Below are 11818 nucleotides of genomic sequence, written 5' to 3' on the forward strand. Positions count from 1 at the left end.
GAGCAGGTGGGTGTCCCAGTAGAGGGGAAATGGGCTTTTGCCACAGAATCTGGCTGAACAATGATGGCTTTTTCATTTACTGGGCAAAGAGCTCTGTGCTAGGTGCCGGGGGTTCTGAGATGGAGGAGCCCAAGGACCAGCAGACCAACCAAGGGGCACACAAGGAGCTGGGAAGAGAGGAAGGCTTCCTGCATGTAGAAGGTGCAGCAGCCACCTCCTTCTAAGGGGGGCCTTTGCCAAGGGAGATGGTGACCACAGGCCAAGCTGTGTCCTTCTATGGGACTGAATGCTCCAGATGTGCCACTTGGTGGCATTTCAGGGAAGCTAAAGGTACTTGGGAGTGTGATAGTATCAGAAGACAGGAGGCACTCATGCTTGTGAATCCTGCTAAGTCAGCAAACTTCTGGGACCTCAGCTTCCTCATCTGCAAATGGGATGCAGGCCCTGACCCTGCCTTCAATTCCCCTAACTGCCCTCTAGCACAGAAGTCTGGGATCTCCCTGTCCCCCTTTCTCGGGGCGGGGGGGGGGGGGGGGCAGGTCTGGCTGTGGATCTGCAGAGCAGAGGGTACAGGGCTGGGGAGAGAAGTGGGAAGGCAGGCATGCTGGAGGTCAGGCCATGTCCTGTCCCAGATGTCAGCTCAGTCACTCTTCAGAAATAATCCCAGAAAATAAGCCAGGAAAAGAAAGGAGGGACCACTGTCCAGAGGCTTGGCCTTTGCAGCTTGCCCAGGTATGTCTCCTTCCAGAGCAGGTGTGTCCAGCGCTGAGTGCAGCAGGGCAGCTGGGGCGCTGGCCGGGCATCCGACCTTCCATGCGGTGACCATCACCTTTTCCTGCTGCGGCCAGGAGCAGGACTCCCCTGGACAGCATCTCCCACGCCCATGGTGAGGTGAGGAGGGGCTGGCAGGAGGCTGCAGCACCCGGGGTGGGGGAGGGGGAGGGCAGGCGTTGTGGAAGGGCCACACGGAGGTTAGGTCAGAGGCCGAGGCGAGGACCAGGGTCCCTGGAGAACGAAGCAGGCGGCGTCCAGGCCTGTGCACGGGAAACGCGAGGTGGGGCGGGAGTCGGGCAGCCGCCACGCGGTGGGCGGGGGCAGCGCGGGCGTCTCCGGGTTCCCGGGGCGCTGGCGGGCGGCTGGAGGCGAGGGCGTAGCCGGGAGACGGCGGGCTCAGGGCCTTTGGGGGGCGCCTGGGTCCCCGCCCCCGCCGGCCGAGCCGGGTCGCGCGTGGGCGCGGCGGGCGCCGATTGGCTGGCGGGCGCGCGGGCGGGGCGGGCGGCGGCGGCGCGGAGGGGCCGGTCACCCCGCAGCCTGGCCTCGGCCTCCGCCGCTCATCGCCGCGCCCCGCCCGCGCGCCCGCCGCCGCCCCGTCCCCCCCGCCGGCGGCCACCATGAGCACAGGCCTGCGGTACAAGAGCAAGCTGGCGACCCCAGGTGAGCCCGGCGCCTGCCCGCGCACCCGCGCGCGCCTTTGTCCCCACCGCCCGCCCGCCTGCCTCTCACGGTGTCTTTCCTCTCTCTTCCGCCCGCCGGCCGGGACGCGGACCCTGACCCGACCCCGACCCTGCAGAGGACAAGCAGGTACGTGCGCGCCGCCGCACCCCCCTTCCCCCCGCCCCCGGCCTACTGTCACCCATTGTAGCACCGACGCTGCCGGCGCCCAGGCACGACCCCGCCCCCGCCGGCCGTCATCCCTCCTTGTCGCGATAACCGATAACCGATGGTCAGCTGGAGCAGTGCCGCCGCGCCCGGGGATAGGAAGGGGAGCATTGGGCGCCAGGCCGCTGGGGGACTGGCCCTTGACCCTTATAGCATGGACGCCCCTCCCAGCCTGGGGGGATGGGCCGGGTGTCCCTCTTCCACTGATCTAGCTCCAGCATATCCTCCCTGACCTGGCCTTGGGCCTCGTGCTGGGGGTCCTGAGTGACGGCACAGACACAGCAGGCCACAGGCTTGGGGAGGGGTCTTTGTCCATCAGCCAGCACCTAGAACCTAAGCAGCCCCACCCCACTCTTCTGCATCTTTTGCCTTTTCTTCCCCACACACCAATTTGAGTGGGCTGATCTGTGGTCAGGCCTCCTCCCCAGACTGGGAGCCTCCAGGGCCTGGTCTGAGTCATGCCTGTGTCCAGCACGGGTCTTCCAACCTAGTGGGTACAAATAGGCTTGTGGCTTTCCAAAGGGGCTGGCCTGGTCCCTGTCCTATGAGAACACAGGGCCCAACAGGAGGCTGACCTGGGCACCTACTGTGAAATCCAGCAGAGGCTGGGGTTCAACAGAGCTGGGATACCCTGAGAGTGGGGTAGGGGTGGGGTAACCAGGTGGGCAGGGGGCTCTGGGGCAGCCCTGCTGGGACCTGTCTGGCTTGAGCTCAGTCACATTTGGGGGATTTTCTGGACCCAACTCTGCCCCCCCGGTAGCCTTGGCTGCCCTCGTCAGGGATAGGGATTTACACAGTGGGTAGATGCTGGGTGGAACCCTGGAGTCTTGGCCCAGGGTGCGGTGACAGCCCCGGGAGAGACCCAGCAGGTGGGGTGAGGGCCAAGAGTCACCGGCTACCAGCCCCAGTCTCCTGGCTGGGACGAACCCAACCCCAGGAGAGGTGAGGCTCTTGGGGAGGGGCCCTTCAACCTCACCCTGTTGGCAAGGGCTGCTTCAGGGAGCCGGAGCCAGGAGCTGCCTTCCTATCAAGGCAGGTTAGACAATGCCTGAGATGCAGGGACACATGCTGCCAGGCTATTGTTTGAGGGAGAAAGAGACAAGGACTGGAAGATGAGCCCCCACACCTTTTTGGGGGCCTGCAGGCACTTGGAGTCACTGGGCCCAGCAGCTGCTGCCCAGTACCACACAGGGACCCCCTCCTGCAGAGGCATGAACCCCTTCAGGCCTGTGTATGCCCATCCTATGTGGTCAGTTAGGAGGCAGCCTCGCCCATCCTCTAGGACCCAAGAGAGAGGGCACCATGCAGGTGGAAGAGGGAGCCCCGGGAACAAAGCCAGGGAGCCAGGTGTTGGGGCGGGCTCTCTGAGGATCTGGAGGGAGCTGGAAGCATGTGGCTGTTACACTGTTAGCATTATTGGTGCTACTGAGCCATAGACTATCTGTATTGGGAAAGAGGGTTGGGGGGAGTTCTGGTGGCCCTCTGCCCCCATCCTTTGACCCCCACCGGCTCTCAGGCAGCGATGGTGCTCTGTTGGCTCTGGCGGCTGCTTCCAGAGATGACTCCAGTGATTCTAAGAATGGAAATGCCTCGAGAGTCTCAGGCACCAGGAGGAGGTGGGCGCAGCTGTGTCTATGGCTCAGGAAGCCCTGAGGAGTATTTGTTGTACTTCATGGGCCAGAGAGAGCGGGTGGCAGGGTCCCTTCCTTTGAGCTTCCCCAGGGAGTCCACAGGCCCTACTGGGGTGAGTTTAGGTGTTGGGGCAGGCAGGCTGGGAGCTGGGAGTGAGACTCTTACCCTCCTGACTTGGGCCTCCCCAGAGGCTCTGCCTCACCAGTGGGGAAATTGAGGCAATCTGAAAGTAACAAGCTCCATTAGCCATGGGGCTGTGGGATGCTGAGGTTCCTTCTCAGCCTGAGGCCCATACCCAGGGGTGTCTACCTTGGAGATGCCCTGAGCCTGAGATGCCAACCTGTCTGGGTGGGGGCTAAGCTGAGGGGCTGTGTCTACAGTGGGCCTGCTGGTGGAGGCTGGGTGGGTCTTGGGCCAGACCCCTCCTGCAGGTTAGCGTGGCAGAGGCCTGGGGCCAGTTTGGAGGCTCTCTCAGGGCAAGGACTGAGGGCCCCTCCGAGAGAGCTGAAGGAGGTTCCCTGTGGCTTCCCCTCTACTCTCCTCTGCATGAAAGACTCTCCTGTTCCCAGCTGTGGACCCATCCCTCCTCCCCAGGTGCCAGGCCCCACAGCAGCGTCATGAGCTTAGACAGATGGACAAAGGCCCCTCAACCAGGGTTGCCAAGAAGGGAGGACCAGGGTGGGGAAGAAGAGCTGGGGCGGAGGGCTTCTCCCCACTGACTCACAACCCAAGGAGTATGTCTTTTCGTGTTGCAGCTCCTTTCCAAGCCTCCCTCTGCCCAGCTGGCACTGGCTGGTTCAGATTCTGGTGGGGTCCTGGAGGAAAGGGTGAGAAAGGGTCTGGTAGTTCGGGAGATGCCTGTGGTCTCTGCGGTGGTCACAGAAGGCAAGAGTTACACTGTCTGGAGCTCTCCAGTCCCCCTAGGCCTTGTCCTGTGGGTCAGAGCAGGCAAGGAAGCTCAGAGGGAGCCGCATACCGGGCAGGGGGTAAGTTTACTCCACTTACACCCCCACCTTTGCTCACAGGAGTGGTCTGGGGGCAGTTGTGGCCAGTGCTGGCTGCAGCTTCCAAGTTTCCAGAGATAGGGTGGGTAGGCCTCTAGTGCTCTAACTAACCCCCATCCCCTGCTTTAAGCTTCTGCAAAGGGGATGGGGGGGTTGGGGGATTGTTGTCCAGGCTGGGGAAGTGGGCTCTGCCCCCTCCAAGTTCCCACGAGTCTGGGAAGGCCATGCCAGTTAAGAACACCCCTGCCCCCCACGCCCCCCCCCCGCGCGCGCGCGCGCGCACACACACACACACACACACACACACGGGAGGAAGGAAGGAGCGGTGCAGGGAGGGGTGTAGCTGTGGGTATTTGCGGCGCCGTGACACCGCCAGGAGGTTTCCGGGCCAATTCTGCGAGGAGAGAAGGAATGAGGGGGCCGGTTCCCGCGTGGGGTGAGCCTGGGTACCGGGAGCGATTCCCCCACCCCCGGCGCCCTCTGGCGGGCAGAAGCCGCGCTGCACCTGGGGGGGTCCCGGATGCGGGGCGGCCACAACCGCGCCCCCCAGGGCCCTTGGGTGGGCCCCGGCTTCCCCCACCCTCCCACTCGGGTGGTCGCCACGCTGGGACAGAGGCCTCAGGTCCGACAGCGGGACTCCGCCCCCGCGCCTATGCGCGCCTGTGCTCGGCCCTGCCCTCGGCAGCAGCTTACTGGTGGCTCCGCCTGCGGCCCAATTTCCAGGCGACTGTTTCCCAGCGACCGCACGGGTGGGGCGGTCCTGTCCCCCCACCCCCCGCCAGCGCCGGCGAGGCCCCGCCTCTGGTTCGGGTGCGGGAGCGGGGCCTGCCTGTGGCTGCGACGCCGCGGGCGGCTCGGAGTGGTCGACAGTGGCACAGGCATGGCACGCACGGCCTCCGGGGTCGGCGGCACCCCGGGTGGGCCACGTCTCTTCTCTGGGCCTCACTTCCCGCGTCGGTAAAACGGGGGCGAGAACCGGCCTTCAAGGCAGTACCGCGCGTAAGTCCCTCCTGTAAGCCCGGCCCCCGGGGGCCTGACCGGGTCTGAGGTGCGGACGCCGCGATGGACTCGCTGGCAGCGCCCCAGGACCGCCTGGTGGAGCAGCTGTTGTCGCCGCGGACCCAGGCCCAGAGGCGGCTCAAGGTGTGTGTGGAGAGGGGAACGGAATGTGGGTCAACGTGTGTGCGCCCTCCAGGGCCCGTCCCGAGAGCTCTGGGACGTGACAGGGCCCGGCAGGGCCAGGGTCCGCCGGGGTGGGCACTGGGACCCCGCGGGCGGGGGCGTCTCCTTGCCGCTGTCTATAAATAGCCCTTGCTCCGCCTTGGTAGCAGCAGCCAGCCACCCCCGCGGCTGGATCAAGGCCAAATGGGGCCTCCCACCCCCGATACACTCAGGACGGTGAGTATTGAGGCCAGGGGGCTTCTCCGGTCTGTGAAGGAACATGGTTGTGTCTGAGGGGTCTTGGTCCTGGCGCCCTCTTCCCACCACCCAAGGGAGGGCACAGCCTGGGCCTGCTGCAGCCAGACGTCCTAAACTCCACACACACAGACACATTGTCAGGTCCCTGCAGAGCACCTCGCTGAGGCTGGTCAAGGATGCCACCACCAGACCTTTGCCCACAGGCCCTCACCCCATTTGTGCCATTGAAACTCCCCACCCAGGGGACTCTGCCCTCTGCTGCCTCCATGTCTGAGCCAGATAGGGAATGGGGCATCAGACTGCCCCAGGCACTCTAGCATGCCCTTGACCTGCCCTGCCCGGCCCCCAGGATATCGACAAGCAGTACGTGGGCTTCGCCACACTGCCCAATCAGGTGCACCGGAAGTCTGTGAAGAAGGGCTTTGATTTCACGCTCATGGTGGCCGGTGAGTAGGCTGGACTCCCATGCAGGGGGGCTTGGGCCATTAGCCAGCTAGGCTCTGTCATAGGGGCCTCAGACTTAACCCGACTCTTCCACTACACCTGCTGGCAGGTGAGTCGGGCCTGGGGAAGTCCACACTGGTCCACAGCCTCTTCCTGACCGACTTGTACAAGGACCGGAAGCTGCTCAGTGCCGAGGGTGAGTGGGCCCTGCTTCCCCATCCCCTGCTGCCTGACCCCTCAGAGGGTTCCCTCCCAGATCCAGACCCTCCTCCTCCCTTCTCACAGCATGGATCTCCTGTTCAGGGTCCAGGAGGAGTGGCCCAGATCACAGTCAGGCCAAGGCGCAAATATGAGAATGAATGAGAACAAGAGTCCTGGCTGCCCAGTGGGGGTGGGGACTGGGAGATGGAAAGACACCCTCCAGACCATGCCCCGACCCCCGCAGAGCGCATCAGCCAGACTGTAGAGATCCTGAAGCACACAGTGGACATCGAGGAGAAGGGCGTGAAGTTGAAGCTCACCATTGTGGACACGCCCGGCTTCGGGGATGCTGTCAACAACTCGGAATGGTGAGCAGAGCCTGGCCGGGGCACAGTCTCTGCCTAGGCTGGCCCAGCCTCCCCTCTGGACTCACAGACCCTCCTGTCCCTCTGCAGCTGGAAGCCCATCACTGACTATGTGGACCAGCAGTTCGAGCAGTATTTCCGCGACGAGAGCGGCCTCAACCGCAAGAACATCCAAGACAACCGCGTGCACTGCTGTCTGTACTTCATCTCCCCTTTCGGCCATGGGTGCGTGAGCAGCCTTGGAATGGGCTCCAACCTCCACAGAGCGCCACGGCTCTACCGGCCACTGCCTGTCCCCTGGCTGTGTGCTCACAGCCTGCCCACCCTGAGCCCATCCCAGCCTCTCCCCAGGCCCCCCCCTCACCAGCCCTGGCTACTCTCTGCAGCCTGCGGCCCGTGGATGTGGGTTTCATGAAGGCCCTGCACGAGAAGGTGAACATTGTGCCCCTCATCGCCAAAGCTGACTGCCTGGTCCCTGGTGAGATCCGGAAGCTGAAGGAGCGGGTGAGCCTTGGACTAGGTCTCTGGGATGGACACCAGCCACCGCGCTGATCGTGGGTACCAACGTAGCTGGCCCTGGGTACCGGGTCTGACAGCCCTTGCCCCGCCACAGATCCGGGAGGAGATTGACAAGTTCGGCATCCACGTGTACCAGTTCCCCGAGTGTGACTCCGATGAGGACGAGGACTTTAAGCAGCAAGATCGGGAACTGAAGGTGAGCACCCTGGGGTGGCAGAGGAGGGAACCGAAGGTCAGTTTACATGGAGGCAAGCATCCAGTTCCAACCCAGTGGACAAGAGTCGTTTGTCTGGGCAATAGAGCCCCTTCACCTGAGGCTGGGATAGGTACAGTCCCCCATGTCCCCACTGGCTTGTGTGTTTTGGGCCCCATGTGGTTCATGTGTCCTGGGGCACTTGCCAGGACCCAAAGGCACAGTGCTGGCCAGGGCTCCACTCTGACCCTACTCTTCAGTCTTCTTCCAAGGGGTCACCAGCATAAGGGTCTGGCCCAAGGCCCTGTGGTCCCAAGCCTACTCATGCCCTGGCCGCCAGAATTCTGAGCTCCAGAGGTGGCTATAGCTTTGGGTGACCCAGGACCTAGAGTGGCGAGACAAGACATAGGATAGTCGGCCACTGGGCCAGGAGCAGAGTGGGCCTCTTGGCCCCAGCCAAAGTCAGCAGCACCAACAGGAGGCCGGGGCTTAGCTCTGGGGAGGGATGGCAAAGGTAGCTAGATGGAGCAGATGGGGGGTGGAGTCAGAAGGGGACGATGTGCCTGGTGGCACACGCCTGGCAAGGGCCCCTGGGGTAGAAGTGGTGCCAGGCTCTGGCTTCCGAGAAGCCAAAAGAGGTGGGCAACTCCAGGATCTCTTTGGAGAGAGCCTGTTGGTAATGCTGGAGGTGCCAACAAGGTACGGCATGCCCAGGTCCATCTTCAGCCACTAACCCCACACTCACACTAACTGGGCGTGAGCCCGTGTGCCTGCCCTCCCCAGGAGAGTGCGCCCTTCGCGGTTATCGGCAGCAACACAGTGGTGGAGGCCAAGGGGCAGCGGGTCCGGGGGCGACTGTACCCCTGGGGGATCGTGGAGGGTGAGTTCAGGAGTGGGGCACCGCCTAGGGGGTGGGAAGGCTCCCCCCACCACCACCAGGGCCTGCACCCATCCCCGCTACCCACTCCCGCCCCACAGTGGAAAACCAGGCGCATTGCGACTTCGTGAAGCTGCGTAACATGCTTATCCGCACGCACATGCATGACCTCAAGGATGTGACATGCGACGTGCACTATGAGAACTATCGCGCACACTGCATCCAGCAGATGACCAGGTGCGCAGCCCTGACCCCCGACCGCATCATGCGCCCCACGACCCCCAGCCTTTCCCTACCAGAGGGCTGGTCCCTGCTGCCCACCCAGACCTGCTCTTGGCCCCGGCTCCCTGATAGCTCCCTCCGCCCACCATGCATCTTGTCCTCCCAGAGCCAATGGGAGCTCAGAGGGGGAGGGCCTTCCGAGTGCTGGGTGTCAGACAAATTCCCGCCCTCTGGTCTACCCCACAGCAAACTGACCCAGGACAGCCGCATGGAGAGCCCCATCCCCATCCTGCCACTGCCTACACCTGACGCAGAGACAGAAAAGCTCATCAGGATGAAGGATGAGGAGGTGAGGAGGGCCCCAGGGGAGGAGCAGGGGCTGGGGGTGGGGTGGGGCAGGGTCAGGCCCCTCCTCCTCGTTTCTCACTCCATCCTCCCCTTTTCCTGTCTCCCCTCCAGCTCAGGCGCATGCAGGAGATGCTGCAGAAAATGAAGCAGCAAATGCAGGACCAGTGACCCCAGCCCAGCCCCACATCGCCATGGATAGACTGCCAGTTTCCAGGCTGGCTCTTCCCATTCCTGGACCCCAACTGGCCTGGACTCAACCCTGGAATCATCTGGAGCTGCAACAGACCTGGGCACAACCCCAGTCCCAGAGTGACCTAGACCAGGACTGTTCCCAGCTGTTACTGACCTGACCCAGAGACGCGGGGTCACAGCCCCCAGCCAACCCTAATTTATTCTCAGCATCAGTCCCTCCCCTCATTTGTATCTGCTTCCAAGAGGCCTGAAAGCAGCCCCTCACCACAGCTGGCCCCCTGTGGCCTTGGGGGAGAAGCTGCTAGGTTGGGGCATGGCTTTTAAGATCTACCCCTGCCCTAGAAGGCCATGAACTCCAACTCCAGGCCCTACTCAGGTGGGTGGGTAAAACAAGGCAGAAGAGGGGAGCAGATCCCCAGCATCCCGGGGCCTAATTCCCCACCCCAGTGCCACAGAGTGGATGCGGGAGCCCTCCTGTGCCCACTCCCTTGGGCCACCCAGCTTAAGCTGAGACCTCACTTCGTGCCGAGGCGGACCAGGTCTTTCCTTACCTCCTCACCCCCTCACCGGGTAACTCAGTGGGCGGGCTGGGCAACAGAAGCACTCATGATCCCTCCAGACCAAAGGAGGGCAGCTGGCTGCAGGCAAGGATTTCATGGGCCTGGTGGGGCTGGGACACCCGTGATCACCCATATTCCTCACCCATGGCTATAGCCTGGCCTGAGGGCTCTAGGAGTAGTGGGTGGTGGTGGGTGACCCAATAACCCCCTATGCCTGCCTAGACTGCCATTGCCTGCCTGTGGCCGGAGGTCCCTTCTCCCCAGCAGCACTGTTGCCCTGAGTTCCCTAGCCCACCCCTCCCAACCACCAATCCCCAGCATGATACCTTCCCCCCAAACCCCATTCTCCAGTTTTGTTCAATTGTGAATGCCACGTCCCGTCCTGGTGACAGGAAAACAATGTTGGTGAAGTCCCAGCGGTGTCAGAGTGATCCATGTGTCCCTGGGAGGTTGTGAGGGGGGCGGAAGCCCTGGCGGCCTGCGGGCCCTGGTGATAGTGCTCTATCTGGGGCCACAGGCCTGTCCCCTCGGCCTCCAGGTTATTTCTGGCGGATGGCTGCGCTGTGGTCGGTTTGGTGGGGGATCTGGGGCCTGGCAGGGGCGGGGCAGCCTTATCGCCTGGCTCTCCAGCCCAGGCTTCGGGGTCCAGAGCAAGCCGGGTCACCATCCTCTCGCCATGGGCTTCGGTGAGTCTGGGGTCAGGCAGGGCCCCGGCTGCGCTCCTTGAGCAGAGTCAGGCTGGGAGGCGCTGCCGTAGGGAGATTTGAGTGGGACTATGAGGGGACCTCTAGCCAGCGCACGAGATGATGGGGGTGGAGAGGCTTGCGGGCAAGGCTCTCGGGACCTCGGGGACTGGAGCTTGGCCCGGCACCCCGGGGTGCACAGGGACGCCCCAGAGCCCCACAGGCATCCAGGCTCACTATGGCGCTTCCCTTCTAGGGCCGCGCGGGGCGCTGAGCCTGCTGCTCCTGCTGCTAGCGCCGCCCAGCCGCCTGGCCGCGGGCTGCCCCGCGCCGTGTGACTGCGCGGGGACTCGTGTGGATTGCGGGCGCCGCGGGCTGACGTGGGCCTCGCTGCCCGCCGCCTTCCCGCTGGACACGACCGAACTGGTGCTGACGGGCAACAATCTGACGGCGCTGCCGCCGGGACTGCTGGACGCGCTGCCCGTGCTGCGTCTCGCGCACCTGGGGGCCAACCCCTGGCGCTGCGATTGCCACCTGGTGCCGCTGCGCGCCTGGCTGGCCGGCCGACCCGAGCGCGCGCCCTACCGGGACCTGCGCTGCGCCGCGCCCCCGGCTCTGCGCGGCCGTCTGCTGCCCTACCTGACGGAGGACGAGCTGCGCGCCGCCTGTGCGCTGGGCGCGCTCTGCCGGGGGGCGCTGGGGGCGCAGCTCCTGCTGCTCGGCCTCGGGCTGCTGCACGCACTGCTGCTGCTGCTGCTGCTGTGCCGTCTGCGCCGGCTGCGCGCCCGCGCCGCGCACCCGTTGTCGCTGACCACCCCGCTGGTGGTGGAGCCCGCGGGAGCCCGCGAGTCCTGAGAGGAGCCCGAGAAGCGCTGAGCGACGCGGGCCCGCCGACCCGACAGAGTCCATCCCTGGGGGCCCTCGCTCTGACCCGGACGAGTCTCGTCCTCCGCCTGGGCACGAATTCCAAGACCACGCCAACCCCTGCAGGCCGCGAGCCAAGCGCGCGCCCTACCGCCGCGTGCCCGCCGCTAGCCCGGATGCCAGGTCAAGGGCAGGGGAGAAGCTGCAGTCCAGCCGCTGGCGAGGTCCCCCACGCTAAACTCCAGCGCAGAATAAACCCTTTTCCCTATCTGACTGGTCTCTGTGCCCCGCCACCCGGAAATTCCCCTCCGCAAACCGCAGGAACAGCCTTGGGAGGCTTCTCAAGGGGACGCATCCCTTCTTCGCCTACCCAGAGTAACTGCCAGCCAAACACCGGGTTAGTGAGTGACCTCTCCCAGACCACTCACTCTCGCAGAAGTTCAAGTGGAAAGCATGGAAGAACTCAGACAGTGACCACATTGTAGGGGACACTGCGGGGAGTGAGGACAGTGTGGGAACGGTGAGGACACTTTGGGGAGCAAAGACACTGTGGCGACAAGACAGGGTGAACAGTGAGGACACTGGGGAATGAGGACACTAGGGACAGCAAGGACACTGGGGATGAGGACACTGAGG

At 64.1% G+C, this 11818-nt stretch overlaps 2 protein-coding genes across 3 annotated transcripts; both read left to right on the top strand.

The window, feature by feature from the left end:
• The first annotated feature begins 1294 nt into the window (after nucleotides 1-1294).
• Nucleotides 1295-10051, top strand: SEPTIN5 (septin 5). Of its 2 annotated transcripts, XM_045065307.1 has the most exons (12): nucleotides 1295-1434; nucleotides 1571-1581; nucleotides 6064-6160; nucleotides 6268-6354; nucleotides 6604-6727; nucleotides 6815-6949; nucleotides 7111-7228; nucleotides 7338-7439; nucleotides 8220-8316; nucleotides 8415-8550; nucleotides 8782-8884; nucleotides 8995-10051. In XM_045065307.1, exons 1-12 carry the CDS (start codon nucleotides 1392-1394, stop codon nucleotides 9049-9051), a joined length of 1110 nt encoding a protein of 369 aa, XP_044921242.1. In that variant the 5' UTR covers nucleotides 1295-1391; the 3' UTR covers nucleotides 9052-10051. The 2 variants fall into 2 exon arrangements, with proteins under 2 accessions (XP_044921242.1, XP_004742660.1); XM_004742603.3 differs by lacking the exons at nucleotides 1295-1434; nucleotides 1571-1581 and adding an exon at nucleotides 5122-5438.
• Nucleotides 10052-10155: 104 nt separating this feature from the next.
• GP1BB (glycoprotein Ib platelet subunit beta) lies at nucleotides 10156-11450 on the top strand. Its single transcript, XM_004742605.2, has 2 exons — nucleotides 10156-10321; nucleotides 10575-11450. The coding sequence occupies exons 1-2, from the start codon at nucleotides 10312-10314 to the stop codon at nucleotides 11171-11173; spliced, it is 609 nt and encodes a 202-aa protein (XP_004742662.2). The 5' UTR covers nucleotides 10156-10311; the 3' UTR covers nucleotides 11174-11450.
• The last annotated feature ends 368 nt before the right edge of the window (nucleotides 11451-11818 follow it).

Source organism: Mustela putorius, unplaced genomic scaffold (genome assembly GCF_011764305.1).
Source record: "Mustela putorius furo isolate JIRA1106 unplaced genomic scaffold, ASM1176430v1.1 tig00003858_pilon_pilon_pilon, whole genome shotgun sequence".
NCBI classification, from domain to species: domain Eukaryota; kingdom Metazoa; phylum Chordata; class Mammalia; order Carnivora; family Mustelidae; genus Mustela; species Mustela putorius.